The sequence below is a fragment of the Physeter macrocephalus genome, chromosome 14 (assembly GCF_002837175.3).
Source record: "Physeter macrocephalus isolate SW-GA chromosome 14, ASM283717v5, whole genome shotgun sequence".
NCBI classification, from domain to species: Eukaryota; Metazoa; Chordata; class Mammalia; order Artiodactyla; family Physeteridae; genus Physeter; species Physeter macrocephalus.
Genome location: NC_041227.1, coordinates 86,795,122 through 86,820,830, shown reverse-complemented (window position 1 = coordinate 86,820,830; position 25,709 = coordinate 86,795,122). Strand labels below are relative to the sequence as shown.

Below are 25,709 nucleotides of genomic sequence, written 5' to 3'. Positions count from 1 at the left end.
CCAAACCGGGGCGCGAACCCGGTTCCCCTGCATCGGCAGGCGGACGCGCAACCACTGCGCCACCAGGGAAGCCCTGTTTGTGGATTTTTTGATGATGGCCATTCTGACCAGTGTGAGGTGATACCTCATTGTAGTTTTGAATTGAATTTCTCTAATAATTAGTGATGTTGAGCATCTTTTCACGTGTTTGTTGGCCATCCTTTCTCTCTTTGAATAGTGGCTGAGCAATGTGTCAAGACCCGGGGATACACTGATGGGCCCAGACACCCAAGATCCCCTGACTTCAAATGTTCATCTCATTGTCTCCAGCCCTAGCTGTCCCAGAGCCCAGCCTAGTGTCCGACCTTGGTACACATCTCTGGAACTAGATTGCACTGAGCGTTAATCAAAGACCCACTTCACGTAGTGCTGTGTAGATGCAGATCTGAGTTTCTCAACCTCGCCACTATCGATTGGCATTTTGGGTGGGATAATTCTTTGATGTAGCTGGCTGTCCTGTGCATTGTAGGATGTTTAGCGGCACCCCTGGCCTCTACCCACCAGTTGCCAATAGCACTTCCCTCCCCAGTCGTGTGACAACCAAAAATGTCTCCAGCCATTGCCAACCGTCCCCTGAGGGGCAAAATCATTGTCATTGATGTAGATTTAGTACTGACCTTCCAAAAGTGTGGTCTTAACCACATGACTCCGTTTTCTTTTGTAGATACCTGAGAGGTCTTTGTAAGAACGTGAGAGGCAAGAAAAAGAATATAAGCTTTCTTTTTGTAATAGCAGCTTTATCGAGCTATGATTCACCTACCATAAAATTCATCCTTAAATTTTAAATTGTCCAATTCAGTGATTTTTATACATTCACAGAGTTGTCCAACTATCACCGCTAGCTGATTTTAGAACATTTTCATCATCCCCAAGAGGAAACCTGTACCTATTAGCAATCATTCTTCATTTGCCTCTCCCCCAGCGCCTGGTAACCACCAATCTTCTTTCTGTTGCTGAGGATCTGCCTAATCTGGATATTTTATATACATAGAACCATAACGTGGTCTTTCATGACTGGATTCTTTCACTTAGCATGTTGTTTTCAAGGTCCATTCATGTTGTAGCACATATCAGAACATCATTGCTTTTTTAAGGCTAAATAATAATACATTGTGTGAATATGCTACATTTTGTTTATCCATTCTTCAGTTGATGGACATTTGGGTTATTTCCACCTTTTGGCTGTTGTTAATAATGCTGCTATGGAGAATTGCCTGGCAGTCCAGTGGTTAGGACTCGGCGCTTTCACTGCTCGGGCTCTGGGTTCAATGGCTGGTCGGTGACCTAGGATCCTGCAAGCCATGCAGTGTGGGCAAAAAATAAAAGAAAATAAAACATAGAAATAAAACATTTCATTGATGTATTATAATAAATAAATAAAATAAAATATGCACAAACCAACTTGAATGGGCCTCTGTAAAAAAAAGATAATGCTACTGTGAACTTTCATATACAAGTTTTGTGTAGGCATATGTTTTCATCTCTGTTGGCCATATACCTAGGAGTATTTTAATTGCTAGGCCATATAGTAATTCTATTTAATATTTTGAGGAACTGCCAGACTGTTTACCAAAGGGTCTGCACCGTTTCACAGTCCCACCAGTAGTTTATAAAAGCTCCAATTTCTCCACGTCCTTGCCAACATTTGGTATTTTTCTTTTTGGTTATAGCTGTACTGGTGGGTGTAAAGGGTTATCTCATTGTGTTTTCAATTTGTATTTTCCTGATGACTAGTGATGTTGAGCTACTTTTCGCGTATACCTTTTCTGGGGAAATGTCTGATTATATCTTGTCCATTTTAAAATGGGGTTGTTTGTTTTTTATTGTTGAATTTTAAGCGTTCTTTATATATTCTGGATGCAAATCTCTTAGCAGAAATATGATTTGCAAATATTTTCTCCCATTCTGTGGGTGTCTTTCATTTTCTTCATGCTGCTCTGATGCAGAAATGTTTTTAGTTTTGATGAAGCCTAGTTTACCTGTTATTTTCTTTCATTCCTTGTGCTTTTGGTGTCATATCTGAGAAACCATTGCCAAATCTGAGGTCACAAAGATTTATTTCTCAATTTTCTTCTAAGAGTTTATAGTTTTAGCTCTAAATATTTAGGTCTATGATCCATTTTGAGTTAATTGTTATATATAGTGTGAGGTAAGGGTCCAACTTTATTCTTTTGCATGTGGATATCCATTTGTTGAAGGAACTTCTTTCCCCATGATCATGACACCCTTGTTAAAAATCAGTTGAATGTAGATGTATGGGTTTATTTCTGGACTCTTCAATTTGATTCCATTGGTCTGTATTTCCGTTATAACTTTTTAAAAAAATTTTTATTTATTTTTATTTTTTATTTTTGGCCGCGTTGGGTCTTTGTTGTGGTGCGCGCGGGCTTCTCACTGCGGTGGATTCTCTTGTTGCGGATAATGGGCTCTAGGCGCGTGGGCTTCAGTAGTTGTGGCTTGCGTGCTCTAGAGCGCAGGCTCAGTAGTTGTGGTGCACGGGCTTCGTTGCTCCGCGGCATGTGGGAACTTCCCGGACAAGGGCTTGAACCCGTGTCCCCTGCGTCAGCAGGCGGATTCTTAACCACTGTGCCACCAGGGAAGCCCTCTGTTATAACTTTTAAGTCACTGTTTCCTTACCATAGAAAGATGGTAGGAAAGTGCCTTGGATAAACAGAAGGGTGAAGGAATCAAGGTAACGTGTGTGGATGTGTGGTTAAAAAATAAGTAAAATATTGATCACATTTTGGAATTAAAAGGGATCTTAGAGGTCATGTTAGTTTAAACCCTTTGTTTTGCTGATGGGGGATAAAAAGATGAAATTTCGACTTCGAGGTTAACAAATCTGCCCAAAGATTTACGACTCATCAGTGGCAGATATGGGATTAGAACCCAAATCTCTTGATCTGGTAGGGCAATGTTTTTTCTTATTCCCAGGCCCCAGGTCTGCCTGGACTTCCTTTACCAAACTAGTGAGGTTCTGTCTTCCCCTCCCTCACTTCTTGGTCCACAGAAGTGAATGGGGTGGTGGCGTGTGTCTGCTTTTTCCCTTAGAGCCTGAGAAAAAAGAAAGCCAGTGCGAGGAAAGCATTTGGAAAATCTGAAATTGCTATATAAATGCCACTAAATGATAAGATTACCCGCTTGATCGTCCTCTCTCAGGAAGGTTCAGCATGTCAGGGGCAGCATAATGAAAGGAAACTATCCACTCCCAGACACGTTTTAAACTGCTGCGGTTGGTTGTCACTTTTCAACGGAGGCAGGGTGCCGGGAGCTGCAATTCCAGTGCAGTGAAGCCTCAGAGTGGGCTGGGTGTAGCCAGGTCTCAGGTGGGCCGGGCTGGCCGGGAGAGGCCTGGGGCATGGTGCCTCGCCCACCCCTCAGGGACCCAGGTAGATGGAAGAGTTCCTCCTGGCTCGTGCACTCAGAATCGGGCGCCTGGCCCTGAAATGACAATGTCTGATGGTGGTCCCTTGTGGCTCCTCAGAACATACCTGCATGTCTCTGTTTCCCACTGACAGCGGTATCACCTGTCCCACCCACAGAGGGAGTCCTGTTCCAAACCAGGTCGGGGAGCGATTTCCCCTAAATGCTGAGCCCCTAGAGGGCAGGAATTGTGTTCTCTTTACCTCTGTCTCTGCTGTGACTAGTGCATGCTGAGTCCTCAGTAAACATATGTTTGGCTGTTGAAGAGAGGCGTTGGGTGAATAGAAGCTGCTCTCGGGGTACCTGGGTCCCTTGCAGAGGACATGGACCTCTCCAGCTACAGCAGCATCTCCGTGCATCTGTCTTTCCTCCCTGTGTTTGTGATTTCTTCTTCCTCTAAGCTTCAGCTGCACTCACTGTCTCCACCGTCCGTGCGTTCTGATAGTTATCATTTTACCTGTGTGTCCTGTCTTTGCAGCTAAATCACACCTTTCTTTGAGAAGGGGAGCTCTGTTTTGTGCTTATTTGGGTCACCCGTGTAGCGTACATGCTCCTCGGTGTGGGTCTTTCCATGGGGAAGTTGGTCCCCCTGATATTAGTCACCTGCTGCTGAACTTGAGGCCAGTGGTGGCCGCCCTTCACTGCAGTGGCATTCCACGGGCCAGTTGCTGTCGTATCCGCCTGGCATACGGGCTTATTTGGGGAGCCAGCCTTTTGAAAGGGCTCAGAGTTGATTGGTGTGAAATGAATGGAAGGAGGAAACCTTAGTCACAGCCTTTTAGTGCCTGTACCCCCCGGGCATGGCAGCCTCTCCCCTGTATCCCCACTGAGACCAGCACCAGATGATGCTGTGGCCGTAACTGAATACTGGGTCTCCGTCCATCAAAGGGCCGATGAAAGTAGCCCAGCTTCCTTTGTGGTTCCACTCACCAGCTCCGTGGATCTCACTGTGTGGTCTCCTCCTCTTTCAGGGCTCTGGCCGACATCTTAAGACAACAGGGACCAATCCCCATAGCACACTGTGAAAGAGAAACTATCTCGGCTATCGATAGCTCTCCCAAAGAGAACACGCCGGTCAGATCATCCTCGAAAAACCACTACACTCCCGTGCGCACGGCCAAGCAGACTCCAGGTAAGTGAGAGCTGATCACCTTGCATCTTTGCTGAGGCTGGTGAGAACTTTCAGTGGTGTTTCTGCTCAGCTGGGCAGGAGCCGGTCCTGGAGCCCTGGGCAGGTGGCTTGTGGAAGAGTCGGGACCGTTCCCCTGCGGAGACAGTGGCGTGGGAGACTGCTGCCAGTGAGTGTCCAGGCTGGAGCAGAGCTGTTGGTTTAGGGCGTTTGTGATTTAGCGAGTGTCTGCGTAATCCTCTTCCCTGAAAGGAGCTTGCAGGAACCTTGGTGGTGGGGTATGGTCACCCTCTTGCTCACGTGGTGGGAAGGTAGATATCTGACAAGAAGTGGCTGCACTCAGACGTAGAGACAGATGAACTGTCGGAATCTCAAAGGGCACTTCCTCAGGGTAAGAATTATGTCTGTGTTGTCGGGTTACCCTTTTCTGTGCTCTGTGGATTCTCTGGATATATAATGAGTTGCCATGTGATAGTAATATACCTTTTGCTCTTTTACTTGGTCTTTACTGTAACCCATATGGAACAATAAACAAAGCAAGGAAATAATGATAAATAATATAGCCTCAGATTTATTGGGATCTTGTGCCGTGCCAAGGGTTATGCTGAACATTTTACGTGTATTGTCTTACTTATTTTTCACAGCAATCTTAGAAGTGCTTGTATTATCTTCTTTTTATATGTGGAACAGAAAGGCTCAGTAACTTTCCCAAGCACATACGGTTGGTAAGAAAACAAGCCGGCAGTCAAACTGAGGCATGTAGGTAACAACGGTCAGGTCTAGAAACCCTAGTGTCCTAATCCAGTTTGGGACATGAACCCAAAGTATCTGGGTGGATGGTCCCCTTATAAGTGCAGGTGGGGAGCTCATCTCTTACTGTGAGCAGTACCAGTCTACTACTGACCCCAGTCTCAGACACAGCTTCTGCTTTGATACTTGGATGTGAAATCTTCACATCTGTCACCCTATATAGCTTTTCAAGGGATGGGCTATATTGTCTGAACTAAACCTGCAATAAAGATATGCAGCCACTAGGTGGCAACAGATGTGTCCCAAACTCAAACAAGCAGATGTGCTGTTGAAACCAAATTGGTTTTCCATTCATTCTTTAATTTTCTTAAATTTATTAAATCAGAAATCACATACTTGCCTTTAAGGTAATAAGAGTTAAGTCATTTGAGACTCTGATAAAAGTTAAGGACGTTCGCCTCCCCCAAATATATACATATGAATATATATATATATATATATATCCATCCAACATTTTGCATAGGATTTAAGGGGATTCATAGACCCTTCTGAAGTTAAAAACCCCTGATTTAAAAGTAAGGATGAGAGATCCACCTTTTCAAAAAGTCTAAGGTGCATTTTTAGCCTGAATATCATAGATGATTAAAATGTAAGCAATAGAAGAAGTGGGCAAAGACCCTGAGACCAGTAGTCGTCTCCCTCGCTGCGTAGTAGAATCACCTGGGGAAGCTCTTAAAAATGCTGATGATGCTGGTGCCTGGGCCCCACAAATTAACCAGAATTTCTAGGGATGCTGCTGGCAGCAGTATTTTAAAAAATCACTTGAAAGTGATTCTGACATGCAAGACAGAATGAAGAACCACGCGTCCAGATGGACTCCTTTATTTTATGAAAGAAGACGCCAAAAGGTTGTGCCAGGAGTTCTCAAACTTGGCTGAACATTGGAATCACCTGGGGAGCTTTAAAAATTAAGGGTACCTGGGCCCCACCCCCAGAGATCATAGTTTAATTGATGTGGGGGCGTGGCCTGAGCAGGAGGTGATTTTAATATGGAGCAGAGTTTGGGAATCACTGGGCTGTGGAAACTGCAGAAAGGAGCCATTCTAACTAATGTTTTGAAGCCAGGCTCCTCCAGAACGTTGTCTGCGATTCTGGAACTTCAGGTCACTCTGGTACCCCTGGGAGTTTACCTTCATCCCTCTCTCTTCCGATTTTCTCTGTCTTATTCACAAACCAGCTAGTTCCCAGCCACTGAGTCCAGACTGATTAAGTGGATGGTCTAGATTTGCCCTTAAATGCCTTTCACTGGGAGGGAAGATGTGTCATTTCTTCTGGTTCCTATATACATCCTCTCCTCTGTTAATCTGAGAAGAGAAGCTTAAAGTTAAATGATTCACTCCTATGTTTTGAGAAATCCCTCCTATGTATTTCTCAAATTGGAACTCTCTACTTGGCTTTTAGAGATGGGAATTGTTCCCTGGCCCAGAAAGCATTCTCAGTGGTGATACTTCTATTTAAAAGCAATTTCATAACTATCTGCAACATCTACAGCTTGTAATGGACACAGCTGCCTTTCCGAATAGCTGATCCTTTGCCGCAGAAGACTGCATTTTGAGCAGACGTCTAAACAGAACTTGGTATAGGTGTTCAAAGTGGAGATTTACTGTGATTTTGCCACTGGTCAGATCCACAGATGACCGATCGTAGGAGGATGGTCGCAAGAGTCTTGTAGAGGGGTCTTGAGGACAGAAATCCCAGGAGGCATCATAGCATATGAGTAGTTTTGCTACTCAAAATACTGTCCAAGGACCAGCCACATCAGCAGTTTGTGAGAAATGCAGAATCTCCGGCTCCATCTCACCCGATGAAGGAGAAGCTGCATTTTCATGAGATCACGTAGCAAGTAAAATTTGAGAAGCCCTGGAAAAACATGGGCTCTGACATATGCCTCTCAGTTTGTTTTCTGACCTGGTCACATGCTATGTGTGTGACCTGGACGAGTTTCTTGGTCTTTCTAAGTTTCCTCATCTGCCCTTGAGACTAGAAGTACCTGCTGTGTGGAGTTGTTATAATAAGTTAAACCAAGGAGAGCACTTAAAATAGGTCCTTAATGTAACAAACCTCAATTTTAGCCATGGCCGGGGCTATGGAGTTTTGCCCCGCTCACGGCAAACAAATCAAATTAATGAGAGAAATAAAGGCATTGGTATCGTTAGACCAGGCAGGGTCCATGAGGTCGTGTCTGGGATGAAAGCCCCTGGCCCCGAGCCTCCTGTGTTTGGCCCCTGCCTGCGGCACATCCTGTGCAGATGAAAGGGCTTGTAGGGCTTTATGGGGCTCTTGCAAGTCAAAAGCATACCAAACCGAAACCAAACAAACAAAAAAATATATATATTTTTTGTTTGGTTTAGGGAATGGAGTGAGGGTCCTGTCTTAATAAGAACAATGGTACCATGAGTATGGGGTACCCACTCTGTGCTGGGTAGTCTGTTAGGTACTTTATTTACAGTACACAGCGGATCCTGTAGCACTTCTTAGGTATAGGATCTTCTGTTCCCACATTAGCAGAACATTCCTCTTTCCTTCTATAAGAGCCCTTTACCCTAACTCTTCCAGAAACCCCTTTCCAGCTTTAAAAGGAGCTTCAATACTGGACATTTACTTTGGACCCAGAAAATCAGTGAAGCCCATTTCCAACTCCCACCCCGCAAATCTGGCTGCCTCTAGACCCTCACTACTCAAAGTGTGGTCCATGGACCAGTAGTGACTGCATGCCATGAGAGCTGGTTAGAAATGCAGACTCTTGGGCCCTTCCCCAGACCTGTTGATTCAGAATCTTCATTTTCACAAGATCTTTAGGTGATCTGTACACACATTAAAGTTGAAGAAGATCCCTTTAGCACAGCGAGCCTCAGCCCTGACTGCGCATTGGAATGATGTAGGAGATTCTGAAAATACTAATGCCTGGCCCTTGTCCCAAAGATTCCGAATTTAATTGGTCTGGGGTAGAACCTAGGCATTAGCATTTTCCAGAAACTTCCCACACGGTTCCGTTGTTCAGCAAACTGAGAACCAGCGCTAGAGGGAGATTATCAAGTAAGGCAAACATCCTCGAGGACTGTGGAGTTTGAGTTCACATCAAGACCCACAAGACAGAGCTTGGCTGCTCCTTCTTACTGGGCTGCTCCTTCTTACTGGGCTGCTCCTTCTTACTGGGCTGCAGGGTCGAGTCCTCTCCATGGCAGGTGGGCAGGAAGAGCAGAGAGCTTGGGCTCATCTGAAGAGGGATGGGGTCAGTCTGCAACTCCGGATGGGGACACCTGGGCAAAAGCAGGCACAAGGAGAAATATGGTTGGCCCTCCAGCCACTGATTCAACCAACCTGGATCCTTTACCATGTTTACCGTCCGCAGTTGGTTGACCCCTCGGACGTGGAATCTGCAGATACAGAGGGCTATAACTCTTAAGACTTGTGCATCGGTGGAATTTGGTGTCCGTGGCGGCTCCTAGAACCAATCCGGTGGATACCAAGTGCCGACTATCAGAATTGATTAGCAGGCCAAGCAGAGCCAGGCATCAGGAAACGTATCACGTCTGCGGTTGCAGGTCCCCGAGCCCGGGATCTCAGAGGCTCGCAGCGGGCTTGTGTGACCTTCATAGATGGGGAGGGGTGGGGACCTCGCGTGTTCACCTGGCCTGACTCACTCCTAAAGAGCCTGTCTCGGGGCAGCTGGGGGAGAGTGGTGTACCCATCCCTTGCTGTAGCAATGACTTCGTGTATTAAGTTTCCAGAGTCTTGATATCCAACACCCCATGATCAAGAGTGGCGTCTGCTGGAGGAAGTACGTACTTATGCCCCAGCTACACGCCACCGTGAGTTGTGTACCTGGGCCGTCAGTCATCTGCCTGCTGGCAAAGCCGCGTGCGTTCACAGCAGACCGAGGGAGCCGGGGCGCATGACTCCAAGCTTTGCGGAGACCAAGAATGAAGGCTGGACAGTGGACGGAGGGGCTCTCAGTCACAGCGCTGCATGGCCCGGCCCCTCGCTGCTCTGTTGAGCTCAGCTCCTGTTACCTTCTGCCTTTCTCTCCGGGATCCAGACGCCAGACCCTCCTCACGCCGCGCGTGTTCTTGCCTCGGGGTATTTCCCCCTCTGTTTTGTGGCCAGAAACTCGCCAGCACCAGATGTTTGCGCTGTGAAAGCTGATGCTCAGGTGTTACCACCTTTCCTAACCTCCTCATCCGCTCCTGTCCCCTGCTTTATTTTCTTCCGAGCCCCTATGCCATCTAACGTCATATATTGGTAAGTTCACTGGTTTATCGTCTCTGTCCCTACCAGAATGTAAGCTCCACGTAGGCAAGGGTCTTGTCTTTTTATTCGCTGTGGCATCTCAGATCTGGAAACATTGCCTGGAAGAGCATCGTAATTGCTCAATGACCATTTGCAGGGAATGACAAGATGGCCCTTCACTTGGATGGATGTAGGAGCCAGCCCGTAGGTGTTAGTTACCTACCTGAGTGCTGCAGAGCCCTCATCAAGGTTCTGTGCCCCTCTGCCGCCCTCTCTGCAAAATTAGCAAGGAGTTGGTCACGTTGACAGCCTAGTGGGCTGGTCATCCAGGGGAGAGCTGAGCTGGGAGGCCCTGGTTTCCAGTGCCCAGGCTTCTCCCCAAGCCCCACGGCTTCTCTCCTCCCATCTGGGGCCAACCCAGGACTCCAAGGCTCCTGAGGCTGGAGGCTGGGGGCTTTGCTTCCCTGGCTGGGCTCAAGAGAGGCTGACACCCGGGGGCACCGCCCGTTCTGTTCACTCTGCCAAGAAAGACTTCTTTACAGAGGTCTTGGAAGCGCAGGTAGCTCTGAGTTCATCTTCCCACGAACAGGTTTAAGGCTGCAGGTAAAGCCAGACAGCCTGGACCATGCACCTGAACTCTGGGAAACTTCTGGTCAACCTCAGCCCCTACTGGGCAGTATGGGACTTTTCTTTGCTCAGTCATGCCCAGGGGAACAGGACTGTCTTATTCTAGAAGAGGCTGAGCTGATTTCCTCATGAGACTTCAGAGCTCTAAGGGGATGGTGAGATCAGCTGACCAGGCCTGCCCTTGGCCTCGGAGGAAGCTGAGGCACACGGAGATCACCCAGGCGGGAGGTGGGCGGGCCAGGCCTCCACAGCCGGGCTCCGGAGTTGGAGATGAAATGTGTGTGCAGCTTGACAGACCTGGGTGTGACTCTTGGCTCCGCAAAGTGGGAATGGCTAGCACCCTCCTCACAGGGCCACTGAAAGAGTTGGATGGAATGGCCCCCGTGTTTTAAGTGCTCGGCCCTGGCTTGGCTCAGAGCCCGGGCTTGGTAGCCGTCTTCACGTCCATCTTCACCATGACCATCCTCTCTGTCCTCAGCTGCCTCTTCTCCATCTCTCTTGGCCATCCTCCGCCACTCCTGAGTTTTCTCTTGGCAGTAATTTCTTCCCCAAACTGTACCTGTTGTTTGGACACTGTCCCCGTGGACTGCTATTGGCCTTTTCCAAGTGGAGTCTCCTTATTCTCTGCCCAGATGTTACATCACCTCCCTTCCCTCTACCCCGTGCCCTGTTCCTGCAGCCATTGGTCCCAGCAGATCTCTGCCCGGGGATGTTGTAGGGTGGATGGAAGGCTGACCACAGCAGCCACGTGGGGCAGTCGCTGTTACTCTCGCCTCCTCGCAGGGTCCAGAAAACCCTGGAGGTTCACTGAGTCAAGGCTGGTAGGAGAGAAGAGCTATCACTAATGCCTGATAACAGAGGAACACTGATCGGTGCTTATAATACAGTTAGTATGAAGTACCATTGTATGTGTTCCCGACACTGTATGTGTGTTCCCGACACTGCATCGTTGAATCAGCATAGCTCTGTGAAGTGTTATCGTTGTTACTCCCATTTTACAGATGGGAAGATTGAGGACCGGGGATAGGAGAACTTGCCCAAGGTCACATCCGCAGTCATTGGGAAGGGAAGGATTAGAACCCAAGCCTGGGCTTCAGGCTGTATGCTATGGGGCCTCTTCTGTTGCTGGGTTCAGGCTGGGCTTCAGGCTGTATGCTGTGGGGCCTCTTCTGTTGCTGGATTCAGGCTGTATGCTGTGGGGCCTCTTCTGTTGCTGGGTTCAGGCTGTATGCTGTGGGGCCTCTTCTGTTACTGGGCTCATCCTGGGCTTCAGGCTGTATGCTGTAGGGCCTCTTCTGTTGCTGGATTCAGGCTGTATGCTGTGGGGCGTCTTCTGTTGCTGGATTCAGGCTGTATGCTGTGGGCCCTCTTCTGTTGCTGGATTCAGGCTGTATGCTGTGGGGCCTCTTCTGTTGCTGGATTCAGGCTGTATGCTGTGGGGCCTCTTCTGTTGCTGGGTTCAGGCTGTATGCTGTGGGCCCTCTTCTGTTGCTGGATTCAGGCTGTATGCTGTGGGGCCTCTTGGTTCATCCACGGCTTCAGCCAAGAATGAAAGGTAATTTAGGTGGTGGATAAAAGCAGAGACTGTGGAACCAGACTGTCTGGTTTGAATCCAGACTCTGCCTTTATTTGCCCATCTGTAAAATGGGGTTAATAATTGTGTTGCCCTCCTAGGGCTGCTGTGGGGATTAAGTGGATGTTAATGTAAAGTGATCAGGCAGCATTTGACAGAGGAAAACACTGTTTTAAGACTGCACTCTCTTCTCTATTGGGCATCAGGCCACATGTAGCTGTTGAGTGCTTGAAATGTGTCTCAGAGCCTCACAAGATTTCAGAGTTGGTGTGAAAAAAAGAACGTAAAATAGCTCCATAATTTTTTATATTGATTACATTTGAAATGATAATGTTTTGGATTTATCAGGTTAAATAATTTATTATTAAAATTAATTTCATCTGTTTCTTTTCATTTTTTTAACGTGACTAAGGAGTGTGAAATTACCCATGTGGGTCACATCTGTGCTTTGCATCCTGTTGACATGGGTCAGGGCTGGTTTAACTGTGAAGGGTGTGGAGCGTCTACTTGAGTTCAAGTTTCAGTCTTGAGCAAAAATCCTTGCCATTTGAGGAGCTTACATTGTAACGGAGGAGACATAAAGAAAACAAGTACATATCTTCAGAGGGTGCGAAATGCTCAGGACTCAAGCGGGCAGCTGATGTGTCAGAGGAAGGCACTTTTTAAAACAAGTTTTATTTGATTGAAGTACAGTTGATTTTCAGTGCTGTGATGACTTTTGCTGTCCAGCAAAGTGCTTCAGTTATACGCATATGTACATTCTTTTTCATCTTCTTTTCCATTATGGTTTATCCCAGGATATGGAATCGAGTTCCCTGTGCTCTACAGTAGGACCTTGTGGTTTATCCATCATATATATGATAGTTTGCACCTGCTAACCCCAACCTCCCACTCCATCCCTCCGCCACCCCCTGCCCTGGGCACTTTTGATAGTCTGGTCCTAGGAGGTGGCATTTGAGCTGGTACCCAGCTGATGAGGGGGAGCCAGCCTTGGAGAGAGCTGGAGGAAGAACATTCTAGGTAGAGGGACCAGCATGTGCAAAGGCCCTGAGGCATGAGCAAACCTGGCCTGTTCAAGGAACAGAAAGCAGACACAGGTGGAGTGGCAGGTGTGTGATGAGAACAGAGGGGTAGACACAGGCCGGTCACGCAGGTTTTGGAGGCCAGGGTAGAGTGTGGATGTTGTTTAACTATGCTGATCTGATGTCTGGTTTAATAAGACAACCTTGCTTGCCGAGTAGTGGATGTGGGCTCTGTTGAGAAGCAGGATAGATAACCGTTAGCATTTCTAATAGCAAGATGGGTTAATGAGAGAACTTTCTCTAACTTCTTCCACAAGAAGACACCCTCCTGGTAAAGAAGGCAAGATGCAGCAGCAGTAGCCTGTGAGTTTCAGAATCAGACAGGCCAAGGCCCAAATCCCACCTGAGCTTGGACAAGCTGATAGACCTTAGTCCAGGGCTCTTCAGCAGGGCTTGGCGAACTTTTTCTGAAAAGGGCCAGATTGTAAATGTTTTAGACTCTGCAACTACTCGATTGTGCCACAGTGACACGTAAAAGAGTGGGCACCGCTGTGTTCCCGTAAAACGCTGTTTACAGTAACAGACGGTGGGCCGGATTGGGCCTGTGGCTGTAGCGTGTCGACCCCAGTTCTTAATTTCTCTCTGAAAGCCACAGGCACCTTCCAGGGGACCTCTGCTTCCATGTGACATGTGAATAGGGCCACGTCCCTCACCAGGGTGCTGTGGGGGAGTCAGTGGCCTAAAGAGGGTTGATGAATTACCAAGTCCTGGCGGAGACCAGGGTCCTCAAGCTTGACCTTCTTGGTGGTTTTATCTACCACCCAGGGGATGATGTAGGAAGCGTGCTTTCTGTATGACAAGTGATGCATTGCTAGGAGGGGTGGCCAGCACCCCCATAACGTCTCCCTGGGTGTGGACACCCCCAGGTTACGTCTGCTGATGGTATCTCCTCCTTCCACTGTGTCTCAGATCCCGTTTACTTCTGGTCCTCAGACGACCTGCTCCCTTGATCCACGACCCCCCCGCCCCCCGTCTCTACCAGCTCATTTCCTCTAGGGGTCACTGTGCTCCCCCCCGCCTTAACGCAGGCGGGGAGCCCTCTTTCCATTTCACACCCTCCCGCCTGCTGCTTCTCTCCTTGACAGCTGAGCTTTGCAAAACAGTTGTCTACATCCGCTGCCTCTGCTTCCACTTCTCCCTCCCACCCCTCGGCCGCAGCACTCCGGCTTCCATCCCCGTCCCCGCAGCTCGGCGGGCGGCTCTGGGGGTCCGGGGAGCAGGCTCTGCTGGGCTCTGCTGCTAGAACGGGTCTCCCACCCCCCTTCCACCAAAGCCAAAGCTCTGGCCACCCAGACCCACTCGGTTCCTAGGGGGCGAGTTCTCTCTGCTTCCCAGGCTACACACGACGCTCTGCTCTTTGCTCTGTCTGGAACATTCTTTATGCCCACTCTCAGCCTCCCTGTTCCTCCTTCTATCCCAGGTCTTGGCTTCCCTTTCACGGCCCCTGACTCCTGGCTGGGTCAGCCACGCCCCCCCACCCCCGGGCGCCCGTCACTGCAGAGTCCGGGGAGTGGGTGCAGGGCGTCGGCCCTGGTTTGGACCTCGGTGCTATGCGGTCCGCCTAGGACATGTCCACTGTCAGCCCAGCTCAGGACCTGGCACACGCAAGCTGTGAACTGCGCATTAGAAATCTTGTGTTTGGGTGAGAAGAACCAATATGTCCCACGTGGGGAACAGCAGGTCATGTGAGAGAGTCATGCGGGTGTAGTTGACCCTCTGTTTGGTCTGAACAAACAGAGCAAATCAGTCGGTAGCTCTGGAAACGGCAGTTTTCCAATTGCATTGAAAAAAAAAACTCGGGCTTCCCTGGTGGCGCAGTGGTTGCGCGTCCGCCTGCCGATGCAGGGGACACGGGTTCGTGCCCCGGTCCGGGAAGATCCCACATGCCGCGGAGCGGCTGGGCCCGTGAGCCATGGCCGCTGAGCCTGCGCGTCCGGAGCCTGTGTTCCACAACGGGAGAGGCCACGACGGTGAGAGGCCCGCGTAACGCAAAAAACAACAGCAACAAAAAAGAACCCTCAGATCCGGATCCAGGGAGGTGACCGGCTTGTGTTCTTAGTGTGTCATACTGTAGACACCCGTGCCCTGTGCGCCCCAGGGGAGGATTGCGGCTGCCAGGAAGCCGGAGAACCCTGGTCTTTAAAGATATTCACAACGGAGAGTGCTTTTTAAAGAACCTTCCACGCGGTGACTTATTTAAATCTTGTAGTTACCCGAGCAGGCAGCCTACGATCAGGCCCACTTTGCGGACGGGGAGACAGAGGATCAGAGGCTTCAGAAGCCTGTCCAGAGTCACACAACCAGGAGGGGCTGGTCTGGGCTCTGAAGGCGGGCAGTCTGACTCCAGAGCCCATGCCCTGAGGTCCAGCTGACTGGAGGTGCAGACAGGGCCCCAGGAGCCCCTGCAGCTCCGTGGAGCCTGTCCCCTGGCCGTGGGTCCACGCCTGGCCCTGGCTGCCTGGTGCATGGACTTGGGCTGGCAGGGAGGGCGCCGGAGGAGGCCGTGTTTGCTCAGCCCCGGGGCAGATGTTCTCACGACGCCAGCCCCTCAGCTCCAGGACAGACCACCTTCTGCCACAGACGGGGCACTCGCCCCAGGAGGCTTTAAGCAGCGGGGCGGGGGGAGCCATTGGGCAATTTCACCTGGGGGCTGGGGGCGCTGGCCTAGCAACTTGTAAGGTTTTCCCTTTCTGAGAATGTACTGGGAAGAGTAGCTGGCATTTGAGGGCTGACCCTGTGGGTCCTCCCACGCCCCAGCAGACGGGGGCTGCAGGGGTGGGAGCAGTGAGGCAGCCGGTACCTGGGGCCCGGCTTGTCAGCGGCGGATGTGGATCTGACCCAGGCGGCCCGGTCCTGAGCTCACTCGGTTAGTGGCTACACTGACTCGTCTTCCTCTTTGGATGCTGTGACCCCCGGGGTCAGAGCCCAGATGCGGCCAAATCACCATTGCATCTTCAGTGCCAGGCTGGTCATGAGCGGAAGGTGTCCTTCCTGCTTCACAGTTTAAAGCCATTTAGAAAGTGAGTCCCGAGCTGTGTTCCAGTCCTGGGTGGGATGCTGGGTGATGGCTTCTCCCAGCACAGGGTTACCTTGAGAAGGGGTGTGCCCCGAAGCAGAGCCTGCAGGAGTCCAAGGAGCTGCCCTTGCCCTGGCCAGCCAGCTGTGCCCGACACATCCTGTGGGCCCCCAGGGCCTGGTCCTGCCTGGGAGCTGCACGAGCTCGGGCAGCCTGGCCGGGGGGGCAGCCTGCATGAGGGCCAGATGGAGCCCGATCTCGCCATATGGCCGGGGAGCGGGCAGGGCCGCTGGCTGAGCTGGCCCTCTAATTACTCACCACGCCCAGGAAGCAGGCGGATTTAGAGTACCTCTGGCTGTTATCAAAGTGCGGGGGAGAAGGAAGGCCGGAGCACTGCCGACAGGGTTAGAATTCACAGTGACCTCGGTGAGTTGGCAAAACCGAGGACCGACAGAGCACAGCGCAGCGAGGTTGTACAAGAGCAAGAGGGCACTGGGCAGGCAGGACCAATGACCGAAGGACCGGAGGGAGTGGGTGCACGGCCGGGCACGGGGGTTGCAAAGGGTGAGAGCTCCCAGGGCAAGGGGAAGCGAGCCTCTATCCAAGCGGGCATCAGGGGTCTTTTTCCCCAGGGAGCCCCAAGTCCATCCCACACAGTAAAGGATATTTAGGACCAATGATGGAAGAGGAGGTGGCATCCAGCCACCCATCACTAGATGTGAAGCACCCACTATGTACTGAGCCAGGAGATGGATAAGACACAGACCCTGCCTTGGGAGCTGAAATTCGGGAACAGAAAGACCAGCCTATACAGTAAAAAGATAACCAGCCATACAGATGCCTCACCAGAACTAGCCACGTGTTCAGAAGGTTCGCAGGCCTGGTTAGGGCGAGTGCCTTGAGGGATGGTAGGATTAAACGGGATGGCGGAGGGCGCCCCTGGCCGGTGAACTGGTAGCAGCAAGAGCCTGGAAGGCAGGGATGCTTAAGGGTGATCAGTTCCTTTGGAGTTGTTGGTTGTGGCTTTTCTGTAAACAGGCAGTGGTGATTAAAGAACTGGGGGAAAGGCCAGAAGGAACTGGAACTCTGTGTCCTGTTGGAGAAGGCTGCTCTGAGCAGGAGGCTTTTCTTTTTCCTTCTCTAAACAGAAGGGCTGTGTCCCTGGGAGGGGCAGGAGTTATGTGGGAAGGGGCCGCAGTGCCTGCTGGGGAGGTGCCATGTGGCTTCTTTGGGATGGTAATGGGGCTTAGGGGTAGGACGAGGTTGCACCCCGCAAGGGGGCTTGCAGAGGAGGCTTGTGAGGGTCTAAGGTGAGAGGGGCACAGAGGCGGAGGCACGAGGGACACAGCCCCTGGCAGCAACTTGGGAGGAAGGAAGGGGGGAGGTCAGGGTGGGACTCAAGGTACACTGATCCCTTCGTTCATACAAAAACAATTTTGGTCCTTTACTGGGTGTCAGGCACCGGGGATGTGGGAGGGAACAAAGCCAAGTCCCTAGTCTCAGCACTTACATTCAGATGGAGGAGACAGAAAAGAAACTCATAAACACACAACACAAAATCAGATAATGGTAAGCGCTTTGAGAGAAATCGGGCAGGAAAGGGGAGTAGCCAGTGATGGGGATTGGGGGGAAGAAGCCTGATTTGAAGAAGAGACCCCATTAGTGGTCGAATTACTGAAGCAGGGACCTGAATGACAGAGAACAAACCACGTGTGACCATATGCTGGGTGGAGGTGAGCGCTGCCAGGTGTGTGTGGGCAACGGAAAGACCAGAGTGGCTGGAGCGGAGAGAACCAGGGTGGAGATACCGTAGCGGAGGAGGTCAGAGAGGTGGGGCTTCGCGGGTCATGTGAGGGTCTTGGGTTTCATTCTGGGTGTGATGGAGTGTTGTAGGGCTTGCAGCAGAGGAGTGATGTGACTTGACCTGTGTTCTACATAATCACTCTGGTCCTCACTATGGTTCAGCATAGATACTGGACGGGCAAAGAAGGAGGGAACGAGATGCTGGGAGGAGGTGGAAGCTATTGCACCATCCAGGAGATGGGAAAGAGATGGAGGCTTTGGACCAGGATGCAGGACCTACGAAAGACTCAGCTTCAGGGCTTATTTATTTATTCTTAACCTCTTATACTGAATAATTTTAAACCAGTGGAATATTTTCAAGTGATTGAATGATGCAGTGGACACCTTATGCCCTTCACCAGTGGTTAACATTTGCCATGTGAGAGTAAGTTGCAGATATGATATCATGATTCTTCACTCCCCACTACTCTAATCGTGTATCTTCTAAATTCAAGGGTGTTCTCCTACATCACCATGAAACAATGACTAGATTTATGAAATTCATCTTTGTTGCAATACTGGTATCTAGTGAAGAGTGCAGGATGTATTTGAAAGTAGAAGTGACAGCATTTGCTAATCGATTATATGGAGGGTATGAGGGCAAGACAGGAGTCACAGATGACTTCAGAGATTCTGGCCAGAGCAAATGGTTGATGAGAATGGCTAGGCCAGTGCAAGGACCTGGAATGAATAGCTGAGAACGCTTAGCCAAAAGAAAATTAGGAAGGGTCTGAGTGTTGGCAGATGAGCTGAGCTGGGCTGGGCTGTCCAATGGCTGTTGCCACAGCAATTATAAGGGAAATCAAAGAATCTGGCTTGCTCTCTCTCCACCCACACCCACACACACCCCCACACACCCACACCCACACCCACACACACCCACACACACACACACCCCATAGGGTACATATACATATACATGCATGTACAGACTCTCTCCTCCCAGGGATCTAGACCTGAATTTAGCCATGGATTTATCTCACCATAACTAAGCAGAGTCAGTAATGACCCATTAGACTCTAAGTGCGTCAGGGACAGGAATATTTCTGCTTTGCTTACTGTATTCATGGTGCATGTGTCTTGGCCCTTAGTAGTCATTCAGTAACTATATCTTGAATAAATGAATGACAGAATGAATGCTCTTACTTAATACATCAGACAGGAGGCAGCAATTGGAAGTGTATATCTGCCAATGACAGAATACCTAAAATAGCAGTTGCTGATACAAAAGAGAAGTTTCTCTTTCTCCTGTAAAAGAAGTCAGTCCAGGCACGGTCTGACTCTGTAGTATAAGGGAGCTTCTTATATCTGGTTGCTCTGGCTTCCGAAGCATGTGGCTTCCACGTTGTAGCCCAAGATGGCTGCTCCAGCTTATGCAGTCACGCCTGCATTCCAGGCGTCAGGAAGAAGTAAAGGCCAAGAAGATTATACTGCATTTCTTTAAGAATACTTGTTTGAAGTTGCCATAGCATTCCCACTTATATCACGTTAGCCAGTGTAGTCTTTATTTTGGGTGACCACGTGACCAGTTAAAATATGGGGATTCTTTTCCTAGAGAAGAATGGCTCGTGGGGGACCATTAGTGATCAGTGTCATTGCGTCGCCTGGAAAGCGGCTGGGGCTGTGTGATGCCTTCGACCACAAGCCCTCCGTATAAAAAGCCAGTTTGAGTGGTGAAATCACTGTGGCTGCCATGCATACTTTACACAGTTACATCAGTTAGTTGCATCCATAAGAGGACTGTAAATGCACAGGACAGGTGAGGCCACTGGGGCACCCCTGTAGAAGTGTCTCAAAGTGCTGAAGGAGTTGTGTTTCCCTACTTTGGATTCTGGTAGGGAGGGCACAGAACTTTACCCCGATAGCAAAGCCAACACATTTTGGGAAACCTCTGTGGAGACTCTCTGACTCTGTGTCCCCGGCTGTGTGAGCCCCCCTGCAATCCGAAGCAGTGTCCCGTTCACCTTTGGGTCCCTGCCCCGTCACTGCCGGGAACTCTGGGTTCTCCTGCACCCTGCATCCTAGCCTGTGCCTGCTGAATGAAGAGACAGCAATCAATTGAGATGATTCAGGAGTTTTACGAGACGCAACAAAGCCAATTTTTCCTAAATAGAACATTGGTGGAGACTTTGCCAGAACTCTCTAGAAAGTACGTCGATGTGGCCAGTGCCTCAGCCCAACCACCTACCCCTGCAAGGAGGCAGGAACAGTGTCTTCTGGATGAAGAGCCCTGAGTAAGAGAGGGAGACAGCCGGCAGCGGGGCCAAAGTTCACACTTACCCCTCCCTTGCTTCTCAATTCTGATCTGCATTCAAGCTTTGTATTTCCCTTTGTGCGTGTTTAGCTTAGGGATTTATCACTGCGGCTTAGATCTGTGATGAAATAGATAAGCCTGCACTTTAATAAATATGGCATTTCTTTCCCAATAAGAATTAGATTAAAGGAGACGGGGCCTCAGAGGAGGCCGGGCAGGGCAGGCAGGTGAAGCTGGGGGGCCGGGGCGGTGAAGAAGACACTGCTGGCCAAGTGGCTTCAGGATGGGGGATGCTGGGGCACAGTCTGGGGTCGTTTTACAGGGAGGTGGTAGGGCATCCCCATGGCAGAGGAGCAGCCCTGTGTCTTCCATGGAAAGAAGCTAAAGCAGCAAAGTCTGAGGCTTGCGGTGGGACTCCTTCCTTGAGTGAGCAGTTTGGATCCCCAACTTGACTCCTCCTTCTGGTGCAGCTGCAAAGGCATGTCCTGTAACCCTTCGGAAAGGACGTGGGTGTGAGGTCAGGGGCAGCGGGACTCCACCCGGCCACGGTCTCGGCTCCAGGGGAACCAGAGAAGCACCTCTGTAGTGGGGAGGGGGCGGTGAGCTGTGCGACCTTGAACAAAGATGTTGCTTAACTTCTCTGGACCTTTATTTGCTTTTCTCTCCATGAGAATATCTACTGGTACGATCCTTGTGGAGACAAGAGGCAATGAATGTAAGGCCACTTGCACAGTCCAGGCACGTGGTTGGTGGGCAATAAATCGTGAGCACTGGTATTATTTATTGTGGATCAGTGTCGCATAATAATCTTAGGCTTTTTCTTCCATGGCTTTCAGGACCGGCAACTCTGTGGTTCCCTTTGGGCCCTGTGAGCCCACTTTCCTAAGAGGCAACAGGATAGGAATCCTTTGAAGTCAGTAATATGCTTATTGTCACCTGCAGATGACAGGATTGAAGTTCAGAAAGGCTGACCGACTTGCTCAAGGTCACACAGCTTGGATGTGACCGCCAGTGCTCGTAAAGACAGGCTTCCCCAGCCCTCCCGGGCGAGCATAGCATCGTGTCCAGCCCTCGTAGTAGTTTTCATTCATAGCCCTAAGGTCATGGAGACCAAGAACAGCAGAGAACCGAGAGGAAGAGACAGGGCTAGGGCAGTGACCTGTATTTTCAGCTTTCGTGAGCAGGCTCACGCTCTCAGGGCTGCTGGGCAAACACCTGGCTCCTTAGATTTTCCTGTAAAGGAAGCTCACGGTGACCTTCAGAGCCGCGAAGGTTTGGCTGAGGCTGGCCCGCAGCCTCCGGCCTGGGGGCTCACGTGAGTCAGAAGGGCTGGGTGAGCACACTGAGCCTTGTTCTCTAAGAAGGAGCCACATGTTCTCCTATATAAACATTCTTAAATAGGAGCCACTGAAGAAACCGACCTTGGCAGCATTTCTCTTTATGTTGTTGCTGCGTAAAGGTTTGCTCAAGCGCCTTTTTTTTGAAACTTCCTCTGGGATATATGATTGCTATGGTGGAAATGTATTCCAAGTATATCGAGATTCATGAATCTACTTACTTGTATTATTAATTGAGTCCTGACCCAAGTCCAGGCACTGTGGATCAAATGATGGGGTTCTACGCCCGGGGAGAATTTACAGTCTGAGTAAATAAGATGTGTACCGAGAAAGAGTTACATAGCAGTACGAGAGTGAAAAATCTGCACAAAACTATGATTAAAGAAATGTTCACTTACCATCCTTAGGAATAAGGTGCTGCCCTTAGGCCTGTGGAGTGAGAGATTGAAATACGGCATATGAAGCAGTGTGAGTCTAGGAGTACACCTGAGTCGGGTATGGGTGTTCATAGAAACAGGAGCAGGCTGCAAGTTCGTTCGTTCTGTTAGGCCTTGGTGCATACCTACTGCATACCAGGCACTGTACCAAAGACTGAAATGGTCTAAGGAGGCAGCATGAAGGTGTTGGATATTGAATATGTCCTTGAAAGGTAGATAAGGCTGGGATGGTCAGAAGTCTGGGGAGGGATTGGCCACAGTAGGAATGGGGTGGGTTAAGGAAAACCATCAGGGTGAAAAGAGTGAACGACAGAGATTAGGCCTGCCATGCTCATGGTGGGGTGGGGGGATGAATAGTAAGAGAGCAGGTTAGAGAAGGGTGTTGGAAACAGAATGTGGAGGCCTTGAATGCCAGGATTTGTTCAAGGGGAATGCCTGAAGGGAGCACCATACTGACACTGGTGTCTGCATTCACATTTATACTCACATTCTAAAACAGCTCACCATTTCATTTTTTGATTATTTGTGGCTATTATAAAATACAGTTGATTTTTATATAATGACCTTGTATCCTGCAGACTTTCAAATCCCCCTGTTAGTTTTATTAGCTTTTTCATAGAGTCTTTTAGGATTTTCCACATAGGCAATTATATGATCTACAATAAAGGTAGTTTTACTTCTTTTTTTACTGCATGCATTTTATTTCTTTTCTTGCCTTATTGCACTGGCTAGGACCTCCTTCACAATTTTGAATCAAAGTGGTGAAACTTCGTTCCTGGTCGTAAGGGGAAAACATTCAGCCTTTCTCAATGTGATGTGCGTGCTGCATTTTTCAGAGATGCCCTTTACCAAGTTGAGAAAGTTTGCTTTTGTTGCTAGGTTGTGGAGAGGTTTTATCAGGAATGGATACTGGATTGTGTTTATTTCTTTATCTTTTTCTGTATCTGTTGAGAAGATCATACAGCTTTTCTCTTTAGTCTGTTAATATGGTGAATGACATTGATGGTTTTTCAGATGTTAAAAAAACCTTGCATTCCTGGCATAAATCCTACTTGGTCATGATTTCTTATCATTTTTCTATATTACTGGATTTGATTTGCTAAAATTTGGTTAAGAACCTTTTGTGTCATTGTTCATGAAAGATATTGATCTGTAGTTTTATTTTCTTGTCATTTTGGTTTGGTATCAGTGTTAATTCTCATCTCATAGAATGTATTAGGAAGTTTTCCCTCCTTGAATTTTGTGGAAGAATTTTTGTAGAATTCACTTGTGAGGTCATCTGAGCCTGGAGTTTTATTTGTTTTTTACAGGAAGACTTTAAACTAAAAGTTCAATTTCTTTAATAGATATAGGGCGATTATTTTTTTTTGAAACAACCAAGCATGACTAAAAAATGCTTTAAAACTTTGCTGAAGTCTCTGATCCCAGGACATCCTCAGTGTAACTCATAAAAAGCCATGGTGACTGGCCAGCTGTCTTGGCATGGTGTTATATTCGAAGAAGCAACAGTCAATACCCAAACATAATTAAAAAGCAATTTGAATCTTTACCTGGTATTTTGGAAGAAAAAAACAAAGGGATCTATGAAACGTTTGTGGTGTACAACAAATTTTTAGAAATTAAAATAATTTTAAAAATTTAAAAACTTTTTTTCATCTTCCTCACTCTCAATGCCTTATGTATTGTCAGAAACTGCTTCCCCAGACCCCCCAAGCTGAGGGGACACCTGACAAGCCCCAGGTGCAAGGAGATGGCGCCTCACTCAGACTCCGAGTCTGCAAACTGGAGTTTAGGTGGCAGCATTCTCTCTGATTTCCCCCAAAGCCACATTCCACATTCAGGTTTGTAGAGTGGAGAGCTCAACACAGCTTTTCATTAAAAAGCAGTCCTGCTGTTTGTGTATGATTTGTTCCAGGACAGTTTAATTGATCTAGTGGAGTGCAAAAATCATTTAACTTGAAGCGGAAGATCCTGGGTGTTTTTCCCAACCAAATCTTCAGATTTTTCATCTGATAAAACTTTCTGCTTCTCAGGGGTATTGAACTCCGTAAGGTGTCCCCACAAAAATATTAACCGTTATGGGACTTCCCTGGTGGTCCAGTGATTAAGACTTCACGTTTCCAACGCAGGGAGCGTGGGTTCCATCCGTGGTAAGGGAGCTAAGATCCCACATGCCATAAAAAAAAAAAAGATTAACCGTCACTTAGTGTCCTTTTAGACAATATATGTAATACAAATTCATTGCATTCAAATAGCACTCTACAAAAGCAAATATATATGTATGTATATATAGGTTTATGTATACATATATCAGTTCATCATCCCATGGGTCTTTTGAGGAAGAAATAATTCTTTTCATTTAACAGGTGATTCTGTCCGGAGATTCAGAAGGTTTAATTAATGTGTCCATCATTACACAGCCTATAGGTATTAAAACCCAAACTTGAACTCGGGTCCTCTGATTCAAGGTCTGTTTTTCTTTCGACTTCTCCATTCTGCCCCGATGACAGCTTAGCCACTTGTTTGTCTACTACAGAATTAAAATTAAGTAGGTCTGAAGCCTCATGCTGGATAAACTCAGGCATGTGCTTTTTTTTCTGTTCTTTAGAATCTGAATTAAGGAAAAGAAGCTAGTCACTTTCAAATGGTGTCAGCAGGTACCGCACAAAGCACATAACCCTAGCACCATGCTTGGAGAACTCAAACTATTGATTGCATGCAAAAATACCATGTTAATAATGTAGGTACTCAATACCTATACTCTCTTGGAATAGGGGAGGGGCATATAACAGCAGTAGGGTGCAGTTTTGGATTTCAATAGTATAAAACTCTAGTGGCTAATAAGGAATTTCCCATTTTGTCCTTCACTGTGGGAGGACTTACCTCATGTTTCTATTGCTCTTAGGGAAGGATAGTGGAAAATAATCTATGGAATTCTTTAGCCTGAGCTTTATGTGAGGTTTGCACTTTAGGCTTGATGGGTTTTTTGGTGTGCAGTTGTTCCCCACTTCCTCTTTAGTTCTCCTAAGCGTTCCTCACTCAGAAATTCTTGTCGTTCTGCACAGAAAGTCTTCCATTAGAAAACTGTGACTCCCATATCATCACCTCAAAACAACACACACACACACACACCCTTACCTCGCGTAAAGAGTGGGAGAAGTGATTTGTGTCGTTTGGGATTATGTTCAACTTCAAGTAACAGAAAACTGATCAACTGTGCCTGAAACAAATAAAGGCTGATTTTCTTCCCTAGTCAGAAGTCCAAAGGTAGGCCATTTCTGGAGGAAACTGAGACCTCAGAAGTTTAGTGATATGGTCAGCCCCGGTCCTCCTCATGTGGGGCTCCATCCCACTCCTCCACCGCTGTTTCTCCTAACCGGAGTTGGCGTGGCTCTGAGCAGATGCTACCCCAGGAAGACCCTTCTGGCCCGATGTCCTGCCACTCAGCTCAGGACACCGAACCTGGTGCCGTTTTGCAAACACATGTGGCATTTTGACGACGTGAAATTGACAAGGAAAAATATCCTGGAAAGTACTCCCCAAGTTTCAGGTTTCACTGATACACACACACTCACATAAGTACAGGCACCTTAGCAGTAAATCTTCACAGGTGAGGCGCTGCGGTTGGAGCATCTGCTCATTACAGTTTGATCTGAGGAGCTTCAATGCGTTGTTGGAAGTCTGCGCTGGGATGAGGTTTGCACATCCCGTTCGGTGTGTCAGACAGATGGGGCTAGGCTCCTCATCCTGAGGCTGGGAGGCAGAGCGTGATGTTTGCGTGAGTTGCTGTCGTTTTCTCCCTTCCCTTCAGCCTTGCAAGTGACGCTTTGGGGGGATGAGGATGTGGTGCTTTACGTACCCCACCACCCTCTATGCCCTGAGAAGAGCAGTTCTTCCCTTGCAGTTGGGA

General features: G+C 48.6%; 1 protein-coding gene across 3 annotated transcripts in view; it reads left to right on the top strand.

The window, feature by feature from the left end:
* SHISA6 (shisa family member 6) overlaps positions 1–25,709 on the top strand; it is a 260,931-nt gene that overhangs the window by 19,254 nt on the left and 215,968 nt on the right. For all 3 annotated transcript variants that reach the window (XM_024127538.1, XM_024127536.1, XM_007120331.2), the window contains exon 2: positions 4,434–4,594. In XM_024127538.1, the coding sequence (XP_023983306.1) occupies positions 4,434–4,594 (161 nt within the window). The remainder of the gene's footprint in view (positions 1–4,433; positions 4,595–25,709) is intronic.